Below are 24,999 nucleotides of genomic sequence, written 5' to 3'. Positions count from 1 at the left end.
TGCTCCTGTCCTTCCAAAGAGCGCCTTTGACATCTGTTCCACTCTGTGTGAATTCTGAGCCCCAGAGAGTCTGCGTGGCTGCTTGCTGAGCCCCCTGCTGCACAAAGAATGCCAGCAAAGCAGGGCTGAGCCGTGCTTGCAAGAGCTTGTTGGAGGCTGAGCCAGAGTCTTGGCTCCCTGGTCCTCATTCAGCCTCCATGCCCTGGTAAGAGTATATTATTTTCTTAGCTCAAATTGCCGTTTCCAAGTCATTATTTCTCTACGACGAGAAAACAATATTGGTTCTTATGTAATATCAGCCTCAGTGAATCTGGAAGTGATCACGGAATGGGTGGATTTTTTTTCCTCCTTAAAAAGGAGAAAAATAAATTTGAGATTGTTTGCATATGGCTGAGAATATTTATGAACTATTCCCCTTGTTTCCTCATCACATATTTTACCCGGCGCATTTGCGTGTGGTACAGAATAAATCTTCACGGGAAGGGCGGGTGGAGAGAGGGGCAGGCAGCAGTTAAAGGGCAGAGGGAGCCGTCAAGGGCCTGGGGCGTTGCTGCTCCTGGCTCTTAGGGTCCCCTGGCCTCAGGCTTGCTGGGGTCTGAGGGTCACCCCATCCTGCTGCTCAGAGGAAATCTTCGGGAGGGAGGGTTTCAAATGTGAACACTGAGGGGATTAACAACTCCTCGTCCCTCTGGTTTCTTTCACAACCTCCTCACTCTTACCAGAGCAGAAAGTTCAACACTAGTGATTTCGTGACCTGGGTGCTGTCGGCCAAAAGAGATAATTAAATTCTATGGATGCCGGATCGAGCCAGGGTCAGAGGAAGAAGTTGGCAGGTAGGAAGGAAAAGAACTGGCAGAGGACGTGTTGGTGCTGGCATCTGTTAGTCGAGAAGAATGGCCGTGTGTTAGCACAGACGTGTTGTGTCTGTCCTCCCCCCCCCCCCCCCAGCCACAGCCATGTCTCTCACACAGCGCGTCACCAGGAATGATCCAGACAGAGCATAAGGGACAGGGGTGTGGCTGGACGTTACATCAGGATGGGAGGCAAGGCTCTGGGCTGTTGATTATCCTCTCTGGAGACTGGGCCTCAGAACTGGAGCATCTGAGAACCATTCAGTGCTGCCCCTTGGGTTTTTGAGGAATATAACTGATGGAGAGTATGGGGTCAGGGACAGAGAGCAGACAGCTGTCACATTTGGTCCTGCAGTAGCAAAAACAATCATAAAGACGTCTTAATATGGGGCAGGCGTGGTAGGAGGTGCTTTTCCCTGCATAATCTGAATCAGGCCTCACCATGGCCTCAGGAAGATTAGGATCTTCATCTCACAGTTGAGATGAGAAAACTGAAACCCAGTGACATTGAGGAGCTTGCCCAAGGTCACACTTCGTTGTAAGTTCCAGGATCAGGGACGTTCCCAAGATTTGTGGGGTCTGAAGCCAACAGAATAAATATAAATAGGGAATTTAAAAAAATCTAGTTCAAGGCTTTGGAAGGGGCCCATGGGATGAAGGGAAACAAAGCTCAAACTTGAGCAGTGTCACAACAAATCCATCCTGGGCAGGGTTGAAATTTAAGCACACACTTTGCTCCAGGCCGTGCAGCCCCTCCCCTGCTGCCTCTCCTCCTCTTCTCTCTACCGTGATTACCACCAACTACTTGCTTCACATTCCTGATCAAAAATGCACAGACTCCAGCAATGACCGTGATACACAGAGGACATCCTCAGCACACACCCCCTTGGTATGTCACATGGTTGTCATAGCTACAGTGTACAGTGACAGCCATGCCCGCTGCCACACTTTCTCCTCGCACTTCAAGAGCTCAAGGAGACATAGTTGAGATGCATCCAGAACTGTCCTCCCAAGGAACTCCACTTGCTCTTGTAGGCCTCTTACCAAATGTCACGATCGTTCCCACACTGGGGGACTTGGGCACAGACTCACGCAATGGCCCGCTCCGGTCTCCAGTGGGCATTTTGTAATTACAAGCCGCAATGTTTCATTTCCCTTCATCATCCCTCTCTGTCCCTTGGATTGATATCAGTTGGTCTGATTTCAACAGGCACTCTATTTGATTTTTCCTTTCTCCATTATAATCAAGATTTTGTCATAAGCGCCATAACTGGAAGGGGTGGAGGGATTTAAGGAAGCAAAGAAACCCAATATAGATCACAAGCGCTTTTCGGTGGGGGTGGGAGTGGGGAGCATAATAACCATTGTCCTGCACCCACCCTCTACTATTGTCCTTGGGGCTTGCAATCCCGTCCTAGTCTAGACAATTACTAAGGAGAATACAAGCATTTTTCCCAGCCCTTGTTTCCTCTATTCTCCCAAACGGGAAACTCAAAGCAGATGATGAAGTACAAGTTCAAATGCCACACCAGGGAGAAGGAAGTATTGAGAAACTACGTCCAACCTCCAGCCTGTTTTCAAACATTCCAGTAAGTGTTCAATTGATTTATCTTGGGCTGGTGTTGTTTCATTGTCTCAAACAAAGGCCTTCTATGAAAAGACACACTTGGGTTATGGGAGGAGTGGCTAACAGAAGGCACATTTGGGAAAAAGTAAATAAGAGTCCCATCCTCTGGGCTCTTCCCGCAGGGGCAGCATCCCTCTTTCATCTGCCAGAATTAACATCAGGACTGATTCCTATTACCTCCACATCATACTCTACTCCAGAGTCTGGGGAAAAGAGAAAAAAAAAAAAACAGCCTTGGGGATGGGGTGATGATACAGGTGCAGTGGCTGGGGACCCGACCTGCCATCTCCTCTACCCGTGTCCTTGGAGCTCGGGTGGTCAGGGTTCTGTGTCTGGAATTGACTATGAGATTTTTGACGGATTGGTTCCAAGTGATGGATTGGTTCTACTCTTGCATCTAAATGAATTATTGGATAGGAAATTATTGGGGCAAGACTGTAAAAGTCTTCTGCCACATTGTCATCCTTTGGATGTGCATTCTCTGAACTGTGTCCATGACTGGTTTCCATGCATCTCTGTTGGTACATTTTTGGTGGAGCTCTCTGCCTGGTGGGCCAGCCCTTCCATTTTGGACATCTCCAATGTTTAGAACAACCTTCTCCAGATTACACGAAGTATTACCCTTCTGGTATCCATTGGTCCTGTAAGGGCAACACCAAGCAGGGTGGCTCACTTTGCTCTGTCGTGTCTTCCTGGAAGCCTTGTCCCCTCCCCTTCTTATGCTGGTCTGTTGGTGCTTCCATAGTCAATGCTCCCACAAAGTCTGGCACGTATCTTTGTCCTAGAATTTATAAGCAATTATTTACTAAGTGAGTAGCCCTTTCTTTCTACATTATTATGGAGCTTAATTGTGGAATATTGGCAAAATATCGAGAAGCAAAATAGAAAATGAAAATTGACTCTTATTGTATCTATTGGAGATAAGCACTCCAAAAATTTTGATATATATCCTAATGGTTGCATTTCTATATTTATGGGCTTTTTTTAAAGGATTAGTTAGTGTTTACTGTTTGGTTAAGGTTTGCTTTTTCAGACCACTTGACACTCTTCTGCTGCAGTGTATTAGTGACTTGCAGGTGTTCTGCAGTGTATGGGAGCTGGCTGTGTGATGGGGGGCACAAAATTCAGGATAGGCTCCTTTACTCTGAAGACCACTAATTGTTTTCAGCGGCAGGAAGGTTGACTGAGGATTCTTCTTCTGCTATTTCATGCCAGCCCTTGAGAGAGGCCTGACCAAGGCACTGAAGAAACTGGACGACTACCTGAACAACCCTCTCCCAGAGGAGATCGACGCCAACACTTGCGGAGATGAAGACAAGAGGTCCCGACGCAAATTCCTAGATGGAGACGAGCTGACCCTGGCCGACTGCAATCTGTTGCCCAAACTCCATGTGGTCAAGGTAAGACGGCTCTACCTGCAGGTTGCTTGCCATATCGAACTCCATTATAGGTCCACATCACCTGCATGGATGAGTCAAGGACAGTCCCACCTGCTGGTCCAGAGCCTGGGCCACAGGAATAGGAATCAAGTCACAGGAATAGGAATCCAAAGTCAGCCTCCACTGCTTGCTGGCTGTATAGACTCTCCCGGCTTCCATAAAATAGGCATGTATTACTTACTTCTTAGTCTTAGTTTTACTTCTTGGCTGGGAGAAGAAATATGGCATGACAGTGCCTAGCATATTATAAAGGCTCAATACATAGTAGTTGCTATTGTCATAGCCTGTGTGGTTACACATACATTTATATGTGTATGCATATGTTTATAGATAGATAGATAGAGCACCTCTTCCTTGCCTCTGCCTCAAAGCTTTCCACTGGCCAAATCCCCACATCTCTGTGAAGTTGCTTCATATGCAAGCCTTCTCATTCCCTCTAGTAACTCCCTAGGGCAGGCGTGTATCCTCTTCCTCATCTATCAGTTGAAGAGCTGGAGGCTGCAAGAAAGTGATGTCATTTTCTTGCCATGGTTGTCCTCCCTGATCAATGTTGACATGCAATGTAATCCTGTCCTACAAGAATTCTAGGATCTGAGAGTTGGAAAGAAGGGAATTCCAAGGTCTACCTAAACTGTCCCCCACCCCCACTGGACCACTTTCTGCATGTCTGTGACAGATTTCCATGTAGCTGTCACCGCACACTTCTGATGATGAAGACCTCCTTGCCGAACAAGTCAGCCCTATCATTTTGGATGACTCTGATCGTTAAAACATCTTTCCTTTTTTTTTTTTTTAAAGGGGGTGGCAAGGGAGAGGGGAGGGGAGAGAGAGAATCTCAAGCAGGCTCCATGCCCAGTGCGCAGCCTGATGTAGGTCTCCATCTTACAAACTGGAGGTCATGATATGAGCCGAAATCAAGAGTCAGATGCTTAACCGACTGAGCCACCCAGATGCCTCTAAAAACACCCTTTCTTACGTTGAGCCAAACAGATTCCCTGCTTCCCTTTGTTCTCTGGAGCAGCACAGAACAGGGCTGCTCTGTTTCACCCCATTCAGAGACAACAGTTGTGCCCTGATGCTCATTCTCTAAACTAATGCTTCTTCTTACATCCTTTCCTGGCCCTCACCAGCCTAGACAAACACGCAGTAGGACCATATCACTAGACTCTTCTAGTGTATACTTTTATACACACTTATATGTCTCAGTCAAACATATGACTGATTATATCATATGTCTCAGTCAGACAACAAGCTCTGTGGAGACAGTGGCTTCTCCAAGCACGATGGTGGGCACAAGGTAGCCCTTTCATAAATATTCATTGATTGACCATTCAATCACCTTGCTTGTGTCTTTATCATACCATTTTCCTTCTGCCCTTCACTAAGAAGAATCAGATTCAATCATTCATCAGCTGGATATCTGCCTATCGTTTTCCAACTGAAGTCCTGAGCTAGAAATGTGGGTTTCCCTCTAATCAGAGCACAACCAGCTTGAATTGAAATCTGAGCTGTGCAAGCCCCAGTGTTCCCACAGGACTTGGTAGGAGCTGGGTGGGAATCACTCGGGCCATTACTGATGGGCTGGGAAAATGCAATCTGTTAATATGAAGACACTTTGGGTCCGGGGCCAAGTCAATGGTTACTTGCAAGTCCAGCCAAGCTCCATGTTTCTGAAGTTCTTAATGACTGCATGCCCCACCACACCCCCGGAAACATCTTTTATTCTCCTTTCCTGAGGAACAAGTGGCACCATCAGGGATGGTATGATTCTCGTTCAGTCACAGTGTGATGTGTTGGAAAGACCCCCATTCAGAAAGTCACGAGACCCACGTGCTGGCTGGGTATCTGCCACCCACCGACAGCATGAGCTGGGGCAAGCCACTGACTCTTTCTGGAATTCATTTTTCTCATGCCTAAATGAAGAGACATGAAGTATAGTCCTTCTAGCTTCTTTCTTCTCTCTTCCTTTCCTCCTTCTTTCTTCTGTCTTACTCAAACTTATACTGACTACCCACTCAAGAATTTCCTGTTGAAGGTAAACAAATGGACCCCCCAAGGCCCTGTGCTTCATCCCCTGGCTCCTCCAGTTCCCCCCAGCCCTAAACAACCACCCTCCGCCCGTGTCCTTGGATGGAGTTCAGTGAGTTCTTCACTTGGAGGAGCTGGGGATCAGAGGGAGGATGGCCTTTGAGGGGACAAAGGCCAGGCCTCGCCTTCTGTCTCCTTGGATTTCTGCTGATCCAACTTATCAGATCCCAGAGACCTGGCAAATCCCCGTCCTGCAGAAAGAGTGAAAGGAGAGCCAAGTCAGGCCTCCAGTTTGGCTCCTGAGGCCAAAACCTAATCTGGGCTGTGGGAGCTAACTGTTTTCATATGAAAGAGCAAATTCAGACCACGAACATGGATGTTCCTGTGAACGTCAGAGCTCCTGTGCTCATTCTTGCCTGCGCTCTCTCGCGCTCCCTGCCTCTCTTGCCTGGCTCTCATTCGGGTTCATCTTCATTCTCCCTGAGAGCCTGGTTTGAACTCTCACTGTCTGGCTCCCTTCTAGTCCTCATCCCCTCAAGGCAAGCCAACGTGTGAGGAAAGAACCGGAGACGTGGCCAAAGCTCAGGGCGTGCAGATCCGGGCAGGGAGGGGAACGGTGGGCCTTCCGGAGCGGCCCCTGGGACCTGTGCCTAGCAGTGACCCGCTTCAGCCCCTGAAGCAAACAGCAAAGGAGACATAAGCACAAGTATATACCCATACATCGCCCTTCTGCTGTTTTAAATCTCATAGTGCATCCTTTAAAAAGGAAAACAAATCCCAGCATGGAGAGACTTGAGGCCACTCCATCTGTCCGTTTGTGACCCGCCCCTCCTGCATGGCCTTGCCCCTTAGCCACGACAGCTTCTTCTCAAAGGCTCTTGGGCAAACCCAAGGGACCCTCACCCTGCAGTGAACAGTGGGAGGGGTCAAGGAGGACTGGCAACGGGTGTTGTCCCCAGCATTTGCTCTGCCAGAGACTCAGATGCCATCCCCTTTGCCTCTTAGTCACACCTAAGCTGGACAACATTGTGAGGATGGCTTTTTGGTGACCACTCCGAACCTGTTCTCTTAACAGAGAGAATTTAATAGAAAGAAGCAGTAAGTACTGAAGAACTAGGAAGGCAAAATACACCACAAGGTTCTACTTGAGTGAGGCAGCTGCCACCGTCGGGCAGGGGAGGCAAACAGAAGAGGTCGGAATGATCTAAATGTGGAGACCTCGATGAGGGGCCCCTGCTGAGTCAACCTTGGACCTCTGAGGTGGGGCATGCTGAGCTGCTGCTGGGGGCTGATTTGAGGGGATGACCCCCATCCCCTGCAGTGGGGTCAGCTCGTGTGCTGGCCTCTCTCAGCCAGGGTGAGGACACTGGTTCCACTAGTGGTGGCAGAATGAGAAAACTGGACTCAGCTGCTGATACTGGGGCAAAGGAGAGTCTGACGGGAAGAGGATGGCCAGGACAGAAAGGGGCGGCCCTTCTCCCTCCTCCGGCTTTGCAGACTCTCTCTCTCTAGCGCCCCCTCTTGGCAGTGCCTAATGGGAAGTCCCTGGCAGAACAGCTGTGATTTGCAGATTCCCCACCCATGTGTCCCAAAGAAACAGACACGAGGGTGGCTTGGAGCTGAGCGACAATAGCTGGATAAGTAGCGCACACGAGGGATTCTGAGTACAGCCCTCTCTTTCTCATTGGTGCAGGGCTAGGTGGTCACATGGAGAGAGGGGAAGGACTGTTATGGGAACATCAGGCCCCGCAGAAGGTATAGAGGCAATGATACTGTAATAGCGTCCTTTGGTGACAGATGGGAGCCACACGGCTGATGAGCACAGCAGAGCATATAGACCTGTCCAATCACTATGTGTGCACCTGAAACTAACGTAACATTGGGTGTCAACTATCCCCAAATAAAACGAGAAAAGCAAGGACTGAATACATATTAGTGATTACTCAAAAGATACCGGTTGAATTAATTCATTTCCCGTGTCATCTTGTGGAACCCACTTAGGCACTTGGCAGCTTCAGTCTGCTCGTTGTTAAGGATCTTCAAGCTCTAAAATTAGGTGAGTCTCTTACATTTGACTCTAGATGCACTTTGATTTAGGACACCTGAAGATAGTAAAGATGCAATACAGCCGTTTATTGAATCCTTACTTATCTAACTTCTCTTTGTCTTACTTTCCTCATCTCTATAATGGGAATATAATACACTTCCTTATGGAGTTATTTAGAAGTTTAAGAGGATTGCACAGTGCTCAGAACAGCCTGGAGCAGAGCACATAGTAAATCAACGCTTGTTAGTGTCACTACTCTTATAAACAGTGTTATTGAGGGGCGCCTGGGTGGCTCAGTCCGTTAAACATCTGCCTTCAGCTCATGTCATGATCCCAGGGTCCTGGGTTGGAGCCCTGTATTGTCATTGGGGTTCCCTACTCAGCGGGGAGCCTGCTCTTCCCCTCCTCAGCTCCCCCCATCCCCTGGCTGTTCTCTCTCTCTTGCTCACTCTCTTTCTCTCTCACTCAAATAAATAAAATCGTAAAAAAAATTTACAAAAGCCTTGGTGTTGAGCAGGCAGTATAGAAATGAAGAAGCTGAGTTTCTGCCCTTATACTGCTCACAAGCTACGGAAGAGAGAGAGAGAGAGAGGATACTAAAACAGTAATTGCAATGCAGAATAGAATAGAGCTTACTATTGTGACAGAATTTCCAAACTGATGCAGGAGAATGGAGGGGGAAAATGCATGCTCCTTGGGAATGTGGTCAAACCGATGAGGCTGAGCTTTTCACACAATAGGGTCATCATTGCGTTCACTCAGCACAGCTTTCCAGGGAACCCTGACCACCATTGGCACCAAAATGAAGATGAAATCCCAGCACAGCTGAACTCCAGGGTTCTCTGAGTGGGAGGATCCCAGGGCCAGCAGTCTGAAGACCTCTCTAAAAAGAGAACAAGGAAAGGAGTCAGAAGTCAGGGACACCTGGGTGGCTCAGTTGGTTAAGCCGCTGCCTTTGGCTCGGGGCATGATTCCAGGGTTCTGGGATCGAGCCCCACATTGGGCTCCTCGCTCAGCGGGGAGCCTGCTTCTCTCTCTGCCTCTGCCTGACACTCTTCCTTCTTGTGCTCCCTTTCTCTTTCTGATAAATAAATAAATCTTAAAAAAAAAAAAAAAAGAGTCAGAAGTCAGTGCCTTAGGAGAGAGATTACTCTTCGCTATTCCCACCCCTGCCCCTAGAGGCCTAGAAGCAAGAGGAGCTGATGTGCAGACCCCAATGTACAGTTACAATAAAGGAGCCCCCGTTAAAAAGTACTCAGAATTTCCAGCCAGTGACAGCAGAGCCTGGAACCAGAAACAAGCCCTTCTGAGTTTGAGGCCCCATGTAAATACAAAGGTCACCCTTTCTGCATGCAAATGGGCAAAAGATGGGTGTCAGTGAATTATAATAGGAGATAATGTTTCTTGAGCCCTCAGGATGAGCCAGCCATCCCTCTAAGCATTTTGTGTGTATTAATTTTATGTGTATTGATCTGTTCTTCCAAGGTAGGACTTATTATGACCTTCATTTTAGAGAGAAAGAAATTGGGGCCCAGGGAGGCCAAGTAGCTAGTTCAAGGTCACGCAGCTGTTAAGTGGTGGAGTAAAATGGCAGATTGAGTCAGTGGGGATCCAGAGCCCATGTTCTCAACTGCTATGCTACTGTTTCAGCACAAACAGCACCTCCCCAGAACGCCCAGCCACAGCCCCCATCTGTGCAAACTACGAAGAGAAGAGAAGTCACGATTTGTTCACTCCCTCAAGCATACATGGAACCTGCATGTACATTCCAACATCTAACTTCCTTTTTATGCTTTTTTGTTCTCCCCTATGAATAAGGGTGCCTAGGTAAAAAAAAAAAAAAAAAAAAAAGTGGATGAGGAGATAAAATTTATAATTCTATCAGTCAGCCATAACCACTAGTAACATATTGGTATAGATACTTCTAGTCTCTGCATATATTTCTCCAAATGCATTATACTGCACTTTAAAAAAAATTATTTATTACTTTTTTGCACTGCACTTGAAACTTGGCAATCTTTTTTTTAAAATGATTTTACTTATTTATTTGAGATAGAATTTGATAGAGTTATTTGAGCAGAGGGCGGAGGATGACTCCCGACTGAGCAGGGACCCCAATGCGCCACTGGATCCCAGGACCCTGGGACCATGACCTGAGCTGAAGGCAGATGCTTAACCCACTGAGTCACCCAGGCGGGCCACTTAATGATCTAAAAGAGTCTTCCAGATGGCTGAAACTTCCTCTGCAGCATCATTTCTAAAGGCTCTCCAGCACGGCATTGAATTTACCTATGATAATGCATTTATTCATGTACCCATTGCTGGACATTTCTTTTCTCTGTCATTTTTTCCACTCTTGCACTTTTTACTCTTGATCCCATGATCACAGATAGGTAGCTAAATCTTTCCGATGACTTCCCAAGGAAAGTCCCTCAAACAAGAATGAGTAGTTTAAAGGGAAAATTATATTTACTTATGAAATAAATAAGATTAGAGAAGATGGAAAGAAGGCAGTTCCGCCTGCCACCTTGCACGACACATTTTGCTGCGGGGCGGCGAGGTGTGATGCACGCGAGGTCTCCGCCCTGCCCCCCCCCCCCCCCCCCCCGTCCCCACTGCATGCACACCCGGTCCCACCACTAACTCCTTCTCCCCCGGGTTTGTCTCGTGCCTTCACGCCATCTCAGTCCTGCCGTCTGTGTTGTAGATCGTGGCCAAGAAGTACCGGAACTACGACTTCCCGGCCGAGATGACGGGCCTGTGGCGGTACCTGAAGAACGCCTACGCGCGGGATGAGTTCACCAACACCTGCGCCGCGGACCAGGAGATCGAGTCCGCCTACGCCGACGTCGCCAAGCGCCTCAGCCGGTCCTGAGCTCGGCCGCCTCGCCCCGCCACTGGCAGCACAAGGACTCCGCTTCTCCCAAACCAACTCCGGCCTCACTGACTCCCCTTCCGCATCGCCTCGGGAAACATCGTTTGGTCGCCGGCCACCTCTCGCTGGCCCCGTGGACTCCAGCCTGCTGTCTCTTAGGAAGGTCCCAGCCGACCCCATCTGATCCCGCTGGCATCTGCAGGTGGCAGTGATAGACACCCTCAAGCTCTCAGCCTTTGGGCCTGGTCCGGCTTTCAGTGTGTTTGGGGTCAGCCCTGGAGAACCTGCCTAGCGGACTGTCCCCGGCCCCTCTGCCAATACCAGATTCGCTGCTCGTCTGCGGTAGCAACATTCAACCCCGTGTCCCCTTCCCCCTCCTCGTTGGTAACTCCTTGGCCAAGGACAGATGCCATCAAAGATCTTACTAGAAAGAGAGCCACCCCCTTTGGGGGAGATAGAGAGAGTGAATGGAGGACAGGCAGGCTGTGGATTGGGCGGCTGGCACACAGACCTTCAGTCCCTCTCCGCTTTCTGACGCTCCAGTCACACAGGGCACTGCGGACCAGACTGGAACACCATTTCAGACCGTCTCTGTAGCCTGCAGGGCTGAGAAGGTTGTGATGCTCTCACGTATCTGGAGGACACCCACCTCTGTGCTATGCTGTCCAGGCCTTTTGAGAAAGCGAAGTTGGCATGCAGTCGCAAACCGGGGTGACTGGGAAGGGGGGGGGACAGTGTCAATGCCAAAAGGCCCACGGGGTCTACTAGCCGTGGGTTTGCTTGCTTAGAGGTAGTTTTGTTGGAGGTGACATGCCCGGGTTTGACAGATCCATGAGTGAATTTCGTTCTGTGAGAAAGCAGATGGGAGGTGGAGGGCAGGCGGCGGGGGGTGGGTGAAGATAGAGAAGTTCTTTATGAGGCTCAAGGTTCCCTGGGAATCTTTCACACAGGTCTTCTCTCTCATGATCTCAAAAAGTCTTGAACTGCTGATGTTATGTCACTACCAACCAAGAATTGGCCAAAACTGACTTTCCAGTCTCTTCAAGTGGTTCCTGAATGTGGTTCTGCCAGCCCGGTGGGGCTCCTGCTGAGCTGGCTACAGCCTCTCACGGGTAAGAGATGGCACAATCATGGAACACCTTAGGAAGAAAGTCCATGGGCCTTTCTGACTGGGAAACCATGTGGCTTGAACTTGAAAAGTAGATGCCTCTGCCATCTGACTCACCTGCTAGATGAAAAAGGAAAGTTTTTTAGCTAATATTTCTCTCCTCAGTTGCTCTCCTTCAGTTTTACCTCCTTCAAAGCTCATCTGGCTTGAGCCTGGGGAACCTGTGCAGAGGGAACTAAGAAAAACGAGTTGATCATCAGCCCACTGTGCTAGTGGTGGCCTGTGAGAACAGCTAGCCGTCATAGACTGTCACCTTCAGCAGCTCTCCCATCTGGGCTGCCCGCGGGTAGAGTGAGGTTCCCGAGTGCCAAAAAGCCCCGGGACATGGCTTGTTGCTCACGAAGGTCAGGCAACAACGGTCCCTTCCATAGAAACATTGGCACATCCTTGGTCCAGCCACCCCCAGACAGAACTTTGTCTCCAGGGATCTCTGAAGAGATCATGTGGCCGTGATCTTAGCAAAGGGGAGGAAGCAGGAGCCCCTTGAGCCCACTGAGGAAGAGGAAATTTCTCAGTAGGATGTTTTATTAGCCTGAGAGCTTTGCAAGGGCAAGAGGCATTGATTCATTCCTTCCCCTAAAGAAACCTTCTCAGGAATTCCCTGGGAACGGAGTCCCTAGACATGTTTAAAAAGGAACATGGTGAGGAAACAGTTCTTTTTACTGTAGGGAAAAGCCCCAGACTGGCCTCTTGGGAGATGAAATCTGGAATGATCCCAGAGGACTTTTAATTAGTGTAAATCCTGTTGTCCTCAGAAACCCTGACCTGACTTTAGCAACACAGTCACAATGACCTAAGAGGCAATTTACTTTCCAGAGACCCGTAGTGGTGCTGTTCTAGAAGCACGGCAGTGTAGCAAAGGCAGCGGGACAGAGAAAACAGGCTCCCAGGTGGCACAGCTCCGGGCTAGGGGTTGTCTGATACTAATGACTGATTTGAGAGTCAGAATTCAGCCATTGGCGGGTCTTAAAACACAGTCTTTAAAAACAAAGAAGCCAAACTGAAACAATATTATTGTTTCTAGATATTCCTTCTGTGGTTGACTTAGTTTTGCATAAATAATGATATTAAGGTACCAGTGGGGGCAGGCAGTTAAATGATCAGTTATAACCATGGAAAACAGGAGACGGAGTTAGAGATGGAAAGCACTTCTGAGTACTTAATTCAAGAATATCTTTTGATTTCAATATAAGATTATGACATAATACAACTGACTCTTGACTGAAAGTTTTAATGTCTTATGACCAGATTTAGCAGAATATTTTAAAATAACAATAATATTACCTTCCAATTATTTTTCCCAAAAGAGATTTTTTTCTCTAGATCCTTCAGCCTCCCTGGGCTTTGGCCACAACCCTGTCACATATACAGCAAATCATCTTCAGGCCTCAGTATGATGAGGTCCTTAGGTGTCTCCAGAATCTGCTCAGGGAGTCCTGAAGGTTTGGTCTTCATTCAGAGTCACCCTATCTTTGGTTTTGAATGAGTGTTGATCCCTCAGAAAGCATTTCAGTGGCCTTAGAAAGAGTTTGGGTTGAGATCCTATTTTATTTTGGATTTATTTTTCTCCTTTGACTTTCATGTCACTATTTTATTTTATTTTTGTGGAATAGCATAGTGGGAGGCAGAGGCAGAACGAAGAATCAAACTCAGAATGACTGTGTTGAATTTACCCATCTATCAGGTTGGCCCTGAGAGAAGGTATTGGGTAAGATTTTAATAACCTTATATGATAAGCTGGATAATAAAAGCTTGAGTGTTCTAGAGCATGGTCCTTGTATTGTGTGTCTTTATCTCCCGATGAAGGAAGTCAAATGCCTGACAACTCAGAATCACAGGCGATGAACCCCTAAAAAACCTCTTTTACTTAGCTGCACAATCTCAGACTGGTTCCAGCTTCCCAGAAAATGCCAGTCTTTGGTGTTCACATCTCCTGCCTGCCAGCAAGGATCTTGGTCTTTTCATTAGAAAAAGCCTTCTCCAAAAGTAAAGTTTCCTCAGCTGCATTTTCCAGCACGTGTCAATGAAACAGCAGAAGCTCTTCACAGAACCTGTGACTGCTGGCCGTTCTGCACAAAGACAACACCAAGCATCTTCGCATTGTTGCAGGATGGATGGAGCCTGGAATTGACCGTGAAGATCTCAGAATCCCAGGAATCAGTAAGGCTTAGACAAATAGAATTTAAGTTGGCGGGGGCGGGGGCGTAGAGTCAGGAAGGTACAGGTCCATCTCTTAAAGAGTTTTCCATTGTGAGAAACCAGTAAAGAGTCTGTGTCTAAAATTAAATCGGTCTAGAGGCAGCAGGAATCCAGTAGTTACTTCTGTGACCGTCCACTATTCCTTGTGGCCAGAAGCCATTTAAGTAGCAGAGTGAGTCAAGATGCCGTTGTCTCTCTTTCCTTGGAAAGATGAATTATCACCTCATTATTAAACTGAAGCTCAAGGATTCCTAAGGGATCACTTCCTTATTTTTTCACACGCCATTAAAAAGAATCATGAGCATTGGAGAGAGAAGTGTGCGTGTGAAGCATCCTGGTTCTAAAGTTAGGAGGACAGACATTGTCATGTCTTTGGCCTTGGAGCCCTTTCTGCAAACAAGACCCATTGTCTTCTATCCAGTGCTTTTTAGCATTCAAACTAAGTAACGTGTGTCCCCTTCATGAATGCATATTCCTTTACCTTTGCCAATATTCTTCTCCTGGCTTAGTTTCAGGATGCTTTCCTTTCATCAGGACGTATGATCAAAAGCGTGCCTCATTTTATTTAATGTTACTTGCGGCATTAGATCCAATGCTCCCCTCACCAACCAAAAATAAAATGAAAGATTGCCTCATTATAGGGTTTGGGCTAATCTGTGTTTCTATAAAAGCAATCTTTTTCTTTTAAAACATAGTTTAAAGGATCCAGTTATCTAATATATATCCAATATTTTATGTATAGTTAGAGATTTCACAATAGTGATTGTGCATACACTTAAAATATACAATATCCAGCTGATGTTTGAAATTTGTCTTACTTTCCAGACCTTATATTTGTCCCATTCTAAAAGCTGGGGGTTAACTGACTTAGCAAAAGATGCCTAGCTTTTTATAAAAGAACAAACATTACATTTTATAAAGACACTCCAAATGATGGCTACTTGATGTTCTCAAGACCTTTAACTGTGGTGACAAAATAGCAGGACTTGCTTTCAAGCCTTAATAAATTTAAGTTGCCTTTTGATGAAGATACTGCTGAATGTTCTCTTCATGAATCTGAACCAGTTATAAATTTGTTTTCCAGTCTTGATTGGTATTGACTGATTCAAATAAAGTTGGTTTATTTTCAAATATTACAAAGGCAATCATCAGACTGCTTATTTGAGGTGCGGATTTCCTATGCTATTTAAATGACAAGTATGAACTACCTCCCCCTCCAATAAAAGTTATTCTGTTTTCCCATTATAAAAGAAAATATGTTCATTATTCTTAAAAAGAAAAAGAAAAAGAGGAAGAAGAAAAGGAAAAACAAGAAGCTTGTGATCCAGTCATCCAAAAACCCATTTTTATTTTAGCAGGGCTAAATTCTATTATAGAACATGGGCTGGTTAGAAAAAAAAATAGACTGATATTCATTCAAGGTTCTCACTTCAATTTCCTATCTGTATCATTATACCTGGGGTAAGCCAATAGTGACAGTCCAGGTATTTAAGGTATTTAAGGCGTTCTTTAAAATACTAGTCTACCTGCACCCAAAACTCCCTCTTTGCTGACAGTGGCATGGCCCTATCAGTGTTCCTGGCCAAAATTCCCACCCCTAGAACATCACTGACTCTAGATTAAGGTCTCCAGAGTCTTCAGTAAGTTTTACCTGAAGCCAACATTGATATCAGATGAAGTCCTGACAGGGGAGGTGGCCTGTAGGTCAGAGCAGGTTGTAGCAGATGCTGTCCATGGTCTCCCTCCATCCCAACCACCCTTGTGTTCCTTTGGCAGAGCTCTGATTGGGCGATGGGTCCTCCTCCCCACTCCCCCCTAGTCCCCACCCTCACCGGATTCAGGTAAAAGTGGTTCCCACCCCAGTTCCAAGGGGCAAAGCATGAATGAATGGTCTGACCCTGTCCTCTTGGCTGTGTTTGGTTTTGGAGTGGGTTCTTGACCCACTTTCACCCAGTATTGTGAGAAGAGATTTGTTTAGGAACTTCTGAGAAAGATCTTCTTCTGAACAAGTGTCTCCTTAAGTCACTGCCTCTGGATGTGGGTTTGAGGCCTGGAAATGCTGCCCTTGTCCCCCTTCTCCCCCCCCCCCAAACCCCAGAGACCATGAAGGACAAGCATCAGGCAAAGCACTGCGAAAGGCACCAAGAGTGGAGAGAGTCCATCTCCTGATGGAACCACTGAGCTTCTGAATCAGCCCACCATGATCCTGGCTCTAAGTCTGCTTTTCCTGTTCTGTAATACATCCTGGATTGTTTGAGGGGATTTGTTTGTTTGTTATTATGAGTGGCTGAAGGTATCCAAGTGGTGGATGAGCCAAATAATTTGTTGTCATTATTGCTGCTGTTGTTTTTAATAGCCGGTTCCATCATCAGATTGCTCAAGCAAGACGTGTTCCATGTTGCCATTGTTTGCTCTGCAGGTTGACCAAGGGCTGTGGGCATGGGAGACTTCATCTCTCTGCATCTTGGTTTCCTTAATTGTGCTGTGATGAAACCAAGGGGTGTGCGAGTGGCCATGCCTGTATCTGGCATTGAGAATGGAGTCCTGTTCCAGAAAACCTGCCAAAACTGAACTTGGAAACAAGAGCGTCTCATTATACTTGCAAAGGCTGTGAGCTGTGTCTCTTTCATTTTTATGTCCAGTAGCTAAGATCCCCAGAATTCCCGGTAAATTTTACCTTATGGAAAAATGCCTGGGGTGTCAGACTCAGGGAAGCTCAGGATTGAAAACTGGAGATTGGACTTCTGATCCTAAATGCATCACTACATTACTATATGAACTTGAGTAAAGCCACTTTCTGGAACTGTTTCCCCAACAGGATTACTAAGGCCTCTTTTTTGGGATGATGAGTTTCCTGATGAAGAGTATTTAGAGGTAATAAAGAATTTTATAAATGGAAATGACATTTCAGCCAATTGGAACCATCAGTCCATTGGAAGTTCTCGCTGTAGCCCTCCTAAATGGAAAGAAAGTGATCACCAGAAAATATATAGGTATTAGGAACTGGTGGGTTAGGGTGTTCCCACCAATCCAAAGTTTTATGTTCAAAAGTGCCCAGTCCTCCCTGCCTGGTGAGACCCACATTATAATCACTGGGCTCTGGCTCTAAAACTTTGTAGATATCCTCCCCAACTCCCTTCTTCTGAAATATACTAAGACTCTATTGAAGAGGTGTTCTTTTTGATTGAAATCAATCTAATAATTGTAGCTTTTTCCAATCAAGTTTTTCTGGTGATTTTTTGTCATTTATTTGTTTTGGTCATTGTCAACTAACACTCTGTATACTATTTTTCAATTTTTTTTCTTACTCATATATTATGAACATCTTTCCATGTCCCTTTTCATCTGCTATATCATTCCTATATACATATGTACATTTTAAGATTGATTTATTTATTTGAGAAAGAGAGAGAGAGAATGCAGGGGGGAGGGGCAGAAGGAGAGGGAGAGAGGGAGAAACTCAAGCAGACTCCCTGCTGAGCACAGAGCCTTATGCGTGGCTTGATCCCATGACTGTGAAACTATGACCTGAGCCGAAACCAAGAGTTGGACACTTACATGACTGCAACACCCAAGCATCCCAAGGACTCCTTGACATGTGTAGAATTCCTTCTTTGAATAAAACATGAAAAAATTTAGAAAGAAAAAAAAATCCTTACTTTTGGCAACATAAGGATTGCCATCCTAGACCAACCCAGTTGATACCCGGCCAGCATAGCCTCAGAGGTGTCAGGAACATTATGGGAAGCTGTGTATGTATGTGCACAAGAGGGCCAGCTTTGGAAACATTAGCACTGGATTTGTGAAGAGCTATTTTCTACCAGAAATTTTTCCCACAAATTCATTGAACTTTTGGCTTTCAGAGTAAGGTCAGGCCTGCCCTTCAGGAAGATGAATGTGGATAAAGTGAAGAGAGAGAAAAATGGTGAGTTGGCAGGCCCTGCCATGGGATTTATGAAAGTGTGATAGAAAAGTGAAGCCAGAAAACCTGAAATCCCAAGTCTGTATTTCTAGGATGATGATCTCTAGAGTACCAAGGCCTCTAAAGTAACACCCAAGAAACAGGTAGATCTTCACCCTTAAATTCTAGATTAATTAAGGGAGAAAAGAGACTTTACATTCACCTGGAACCAAAGGACTTGCAGAAAATGGTCATCTTCATTCTTTCCTGGTGCCCCTAACCCATTCTCATGCCTCACACAACTCCTGGAACACCATCTCTTCTCATAGTGCCAGTGATTCTCAGAGAGATTCTCAAAAAAACAAACCAAGATGGCGTTAATTTTCCAGCTCTTGATTTATCAAGATGCCATATAACCTGAAAACAAATGTTGAAGAAAGGTGATGAATGTAAAAGATCATGAGACTCTAACTGAACCATTGCACAATTAAGACCACAACAGGGCCAAGTTCAACAACCAAGAGAGACATGGAGCCCAAAAGCTATCATGTGGTTATTTAATTCTAGAAAGGGGAACTATATAAGGGTGTTGAGGGGAGTAATGAAAGGAGCAGTTAAAATGTAAATTGCCCACTGGAGACTATTTTAAAATGCTTTTTTGGAGTACCTTGTAAGGAGCTCCAAAGTCAATAATAAAAGATTCTATAAATGCATCAAGGCAGAAAGCCAACTAGATAATCAGTGAGACCACTTGACCCAGAGCTACCCTGAGAGAGAAAATGGAGAAGCAGTTGTTTTCTTTTTAACTCTCTAAAAATAAAGAAAGACGACAAGGACATCTTCACTTCCTCTTTTAAAAGATATTCTCATAAATATGGACTTGAACACAAATAGGACTGGGAGCAACCAATGGCAACAAGAGACATCCTGAGGGGGAAGCCACTGGGTAAAATTTATGTCTAAAAAGTGACAATAAGCTTCCCTACCAGGGGCTGTAAAATGCCCCATATAGGTAAGAATACAGCCCCAACTGCATCCACAGAATATTGATTCTCTGATATACTAGCCCAAGTATATACTGTGGGCAAAAAGGCCAGACAAATACTGGGATCTCCTAGAACAGCGTTGGCCAACATACACAAAGCTTTGTACTTCCTAGTGCAAAACCAGGGTATGATCACTCCTGTCTGCAGTTTGGATGGACATATCCCAAGGAATATTAATGGTCGCAATAGTCTCCATGTTAAATGCCTATCCTTGGGACCTCACGTGCTAAATAGTATGTATTGGAATTATCTCAAATTCTTGCAATATTCCCATAATATACTCCTTTTTTTTTTTTAAATTTACAGAAAGGGAATCAGAGGCCCATAGCCATTAAGAAAGTTGCTCATGTTCGTTAGCCATTAGGAGCTGCGATTTTAATCCAAAAGACCAACAGAAGGTCTTAGAGGTGAGGAAGATGAACTGAAACAAAAAATAGTGTTCCTCAGTCTGAAAGGCGGAGCTGTAATATGATCAAACCCAAAGTAACACAACGCTCTGTGACCAGGTAAAAGTGTGAACCAGGTACACTTAGTATGGGACTCCTTGGAACATCTAAAATTAAAAATACAAACTCTTTAACAATGCCTCTCAGAGACTGTTGTGTTTAAGTACATAAAGGGCTTCCTCAGTTGTTTGTTTTATAGGTGTACAATTTTCATTGTATGGATATGTGTTTACTTATTTATTTATTTAAAGATTTTATTTATTTATTTGACAGAGAGATCACAAGTAGACAGAGTGGCAGGCAGAGAGAGAGGGGAAAGCAGGCTCCCGGAAGAGCAGAGAGCCCGATGCGGGGCTTGATCCCAGGACCCTGAGATCATGACCTGAGCCGAAGGCAGAGGCTTAACCCACTGAGCCACCCAGGCACCCCTGTAGGTTTATTTACTGATGAATTTGTAAATATTTTTGAATTGGAAAAAAAACATGCACAGTCAAAGAAAAGACAATGAGAAGAAGGCAACCTTCCTATGGCAAATACTCTCACCCACATCCCAGAGGACACCAGTGTTAACAATTCCTTATATTAACTTCCAGAAATTTTCAACGCACGCGCGCGCACACACACACACACACACACACACGTTATATTGCACATCATGTTTTTTGGAAGACTATAGGACATGTGTGTGCATATATATGCATCAGATTTATTTTATTAAAAAATGGGAGCTTGAATTTTTATTCTGCATTTCTTACTAAATCTATCTTAAGGAGCTTCCTATATCAATATATTTCACATTTTCTATAACATCTGCACAGTGTTTGACTGTATAACTTAATTCACTTGACCAGTCTACATTTAATAGACAATAAGGTCATTTCCAGTCTTCTGCCATTGAAATAAGGCTGCCGTGAACATTCTTGGTGGTATTTTTGAACATATATGAGAAAACATTTGTAAAATAAGTTTCTGGTGGTATGATTAGCAGATCCCAGGTATATGCATTTAATTAATTTATTATTATTTTCATTTGTTTAAATAGAAAATGCATTTGTGTGGTTCAACACTTGAAGTAGTATAACAAAATAAATACTGAAAAATCTCACCACCCCATGCCTCATCATTATACTTCCTTCATCATTTGTAAGTAAAGATTTTATTAGCTTCTTGTGCATCCTTCTGGATTGTTCTTTATTCAGTTGCAAGAAAATGAAAATATATATTCTTATCCCCTCCATTCTTACCCCAATAGCACATACTGCATACATTGTCCTGTATCTTACATTTTTTACTTAATATACCCTCCAGATCTTTCCATATAAGCACAAAATGTTTATCCACATTTTTTACAGCTGCATACTATTCTGTAGTGTAGCTATTCTATAACTTAACCAATCCCCTTTTGCTGGACACCAAACTTATTTCTAAATTTTTGCTACTGCAAACAATGCTGTGATTAATAAGTATGCACACATCTAATTTTACATTCATATGAATATATATAGAAACATGCATAAAATGTGTTAACAGTCGGTTAAAGAAAACAAGTGAGGGGTGTCTGGGTGGCTCAGTTGGTTAAGTGATGGACTCTTGATTTCAGTGCAGATCATGACTTCAGCGTTTGCTAGATTAAGTCCTGAATCAGGCTCTGCCCTGAGTGTGGAGCCTGCTTAAGATAATCTCTCTCCCTCTCCTGCTACCCCTCCCCCCGCTCGTGCTCTCTCTATGAATAGATAGCTAGATAAAGAAATACATATATACATAAATAAATCCATAAATAAAGGAAAACAGAATACAAATCTCTGTTGACTGACAAGTTTTTAAAAATATGATTATTTATTTATTTATTTATTTGAGAAGGAGTGAACACAGAGGAAGAGGGAGAGGGAGAAGCAGACTTCCCGCCAAACAGAGAGCCCAATGTGGGGCTGGATCACAGGACCCTGATTTCATGACCTGAGCAGAAGACAGAGGCTTGACCGACTGAGCCACCCAGGTGTCCCTGGCTGGCAAATTTTTGACAATTCCTTGAAAGGATAAACAAAAAAATTAATAATAATATTCCTTACTGGGAAGGATGGGAACTGAATGGAAGGGAACAAGGTAGGAAAGAGATTTTTCTCTGTACATGTTTTTATATGTTTTATTATTTAAGTTATGTGAAGAGATGCTGTGGTGTTATATTCTGTCCCTATTTTGGAAAGTATGTAATATGAATCAAAACTTGTTTATGACAGGTTCCAGTGGACTTTTGGGATGATTTTTTTTAAATAAGCCATTCAGGGCATCCATAGGCTCTTGAAACAAAGTTCTAAATGTCCATGATGCTTCTCGTCTGAACTCATCCCTTCCGTGTCCCACCCAGCTTGTGGCACAACCTCAGTATCATTTTTCATGAGTTTTCGTCCCCAGTTGGTTAATTTAATATTGCTCCCATCATCACTTTCCTGAAACCCTAGGAATATTAGATGTGCCAGTTAACAGATCCTTCCTACAGAATTGAATTAAGAAGTGTAATTAATAGAAAATGCCCATATGACACACAGATCCCGCATTGGGTGAAGAGACAACACACGGCTGTGGAGACTCCCCAGCAGCCTGGGTTTGCCAAGCTCAGGTGAGAGCCCACAGGGGAGATGGAGCACATATTGCCTTGAGCTTCAAGCCCTGTGGGCCCCCCCGCCCCCCAGCTGAACCCTCTGGAACTACTCTCACTTCAGTCGGCTTCTCTGAACCGCGATTTCTGGGAATACCCAGCAATGTCCCCCCCCCCCCCCAACACACACCCCTTGGACCTTCTGGGAATTTTAGGACTACATACTATATTCTGGCCCTGCCTTTTAGTTCGTCTTTGACCGCAACCTTCAACAAGTCGTGCTATAATCAGCAGGAGGTCCTGGGGGCATTCTATTAGTCAGTGGATCACTTTCCTCCCTCCTCCCAATATTTTTTACCCCTCTTTCCTAAAGCCTTCCTGTAACAAGTATGTCCCCAAAGGCTTCCCTTCCCCTCAGACTTAGAACCACCTTCTAAATTCGTATTATAATTTTATTACCTTTAAGTTTATTATATATATTACATATCACAGATCATCTTTCTTTAGAATTAGAGCAAATATTAAAAAGCCATTGCCTCTTAGATGGTGAACCCAAAGTTGAAGTAACAGAGGTCCAAGACTCTACAACATTCCAGCTACTCATGGGATAAGTTATATCAATGGTAACTTTGCTTTTTCATCTATCCATGTGTGAGGGGTTGAATTATGTTCCCCCAAAAAGAAATGCTGGAGTCCTGACCCATAGTACCTGTGAATGTAACCTTATCTGGAAATAGGGTCTTTGCAGAGGAAATCAGGTTAAGATGAGGTCCTACAGGATCAGGGTGGGCCCTAATCCAAATGAGGAGCATCCTTATAAGAAGATGAAAATTTGAATACAGATAGACACCAAAGGAAAAGGACAATGTGAAGACAGAAGCAGAGAGTGGAGATTATGTTGCCATAGCTGGAGCCTCTAGAAGCTGAAAAAGACAAGGAAGGATTCTCCTCCAGAGGCGTTGGAAAAACATGGCCATGCCAACACTTTATGGACTTCTGGTCTCCGGAACCAGGAGAGAGAGATTTCTGTCGTTTTAGGCCACCCAGGTTACGGTTACTTTATTATGGAAGCCCTGGAAACTAGTATACGGTGTATTTGTTCACGTCTAAAAATGTCCTGCGTATGCCCCTTCTTGATATGTTTCCACATATTCTCCCCCCCAAACTGGAATGTCACGCAAGCATCTTCAGAGAGGCTGTCTGCGGCAACAAAAATGGAATTTCCGCATCACATACCCTGAAGTCTGAGACCAAGTTGCCTTTTCCTGCTACCTTCCTGGCATTCCCAGTAAGCACTCAAGAGTCTTCACACCAAAGGGGCACAGCTCCCGAGAATGCTCAGGAGATCAGAGGTCTGGCTCCATCTCATTACTTTGCACATATTCCTACATCCAATGGGCTTCCCAACTGTCTTGCCCCAGCTCCAGGTATTTGGAAAACATCTTCCTTTGCTTACTTCCACATCATTGTGGAAGAAGGCACCCACCAGCCTTGTCCACCCCAAATGCCTTGGAGCTCTGCAGTGATGAGAAGAAGGCAGAAAAGGCCATTTTCAAAGCCCTTTGCCTGAAGAGCACCTGGAAGACTGAGTTGGCACGTTCTCCCTTCAGATTTCCTCTCAGGTGATCATGGATTTGGCAGTGGGACACTTGGCTAATCCTCAAAGAACACAAATCAAAACACCCCATTCTCCTGCCTCATAATTATGTTATCCAGTTACTCCCCTCGAGCCGGTGATAAAAGGAAATCTAGTGAGTGGGTGCTCGACAGGTGGCCTTAAAAGGTTTAAATTGCCACTTGAAGTTGGGCTGATGAAAGGGGTCTGTGCAGGTGTGACTTACATGGACAAGGATGGGGAGGGGGCGGCTCAGAGCACACCCAAGGATGGAGGGTTAGGCGAGTGTCTTCCCTGGGGTTCACCTTCCGTTACTGACCCAGATGCAGAGATAGAAGCCTGGGCAGCCTCAGGACTGTGGGCTGGCCCTGGGAGAGGTACTGAGGACTTGGCTTCCCCATGCTTTGTGGAAGATCAGCCCATTTCAGGGCCTACTCTGAAGAGACCCAGGAAAGCTCTTATGGTACTTATCTTAAAAGGCTGAATTCATTGGGAGCTAATCTTCCAGATTCTATTCTGGCCAACTGATCCCATCTTCAACATTCATCTTCAGTTATGTCCCCCTGTTTTCATCCCGTGGAAATCTGTGAAAGAATTTCCTGTGCCATATTGGTTACTTCGGATGGGGAGTTCTGCTTCTTCACAAACCTCATGTTTTCAGAATTTTGAAGGCCTCCCATTCCGCTTGGGCTATCTCTACATTTAGAACTTCTTGACGTGGCATCATATTTACTTTTCTTGAACCCTATTGAATATATCTTCCCCAAAGTCTACTGTAGATATCCTACAAATGCAGTGTTCCCTTAGCTTTTAAGAGCTCTAGAATGAGAGGACCCCTTCCTTCCTGGATTTCTATGACTTCATTTCATCAGCCTCGGTTTTTTTTTTTTTTTTTTAATTAAATTGAGAGGAGGCAACTGGAGAGTTGATGTTCCCTCCCGTCTTCTCATCTTTCCTCTGTCAGATTTGTATCCACAACAGGGAAGCATTTTCCATACGCTTCCACTTTGAGGGACTGACCAGACCCCACCCTCTCCATCAGACCTGCTTCTTTGAGGAAAAAAGTGATTTTCTGTTGACATCATGGGTGCAACATGGCTGAAATATTTAGGGGAGGCTAGCACTTGAAATAGATAGTGGGGCAAGGGTGGGACAGCAAGT

The 24,999-nt window shown here is 45.1% G+C and overlaps 1 protein-coding gene across 2 annotated transcripts in view; it reads left to right on the top strand.

Annotated features, from left to right (window-relative positions):
- The window catches only part of CLIC5 (chloride intracellular channel 5), a gene marked incomplete at its 5' end in the record, with an annotated part of 156,681 nt that extends 141,312 nt beyond the window's left edge, over positions 1-15,369 (top strand). For both annotated transcript variants that reach the window (XM_080806300.1, XM_080806301.1), the window contains 2 exons: positions 3,694-3,878; positions 10,700-15,369. In XM_080806300.1, the coding sequence (XP_080662426.1) occupies positions 3,694-3,878; positions 10,700-10,867 (353 nt within the window). In that variant the 3' untranslated portion in view covers positions 10,868-15,369. The remainder of the gene's footprint in view (positions 1-3,693; positions 3,879-10,699) is intronic.
- Between the last annotated feature and the right edge of the window lie 9,630 nt (positions 15,370-24,999).

The sequence above is a fragment of the Martes martes genome (assembly GCF_963455335.1).
Source record: "Martes martes genome assembly, chromosome: 6".
Lineage (NCBI taxonomy): Eukaryota > Metazoa > Chordata > Mammalia > Carnivora > Mustelidae > Martes > Martes martes.
Note: the sequence above shows the minus strand (reverse complement) of the source record. Positions and strands in the feature narration are given on the sequence as shown.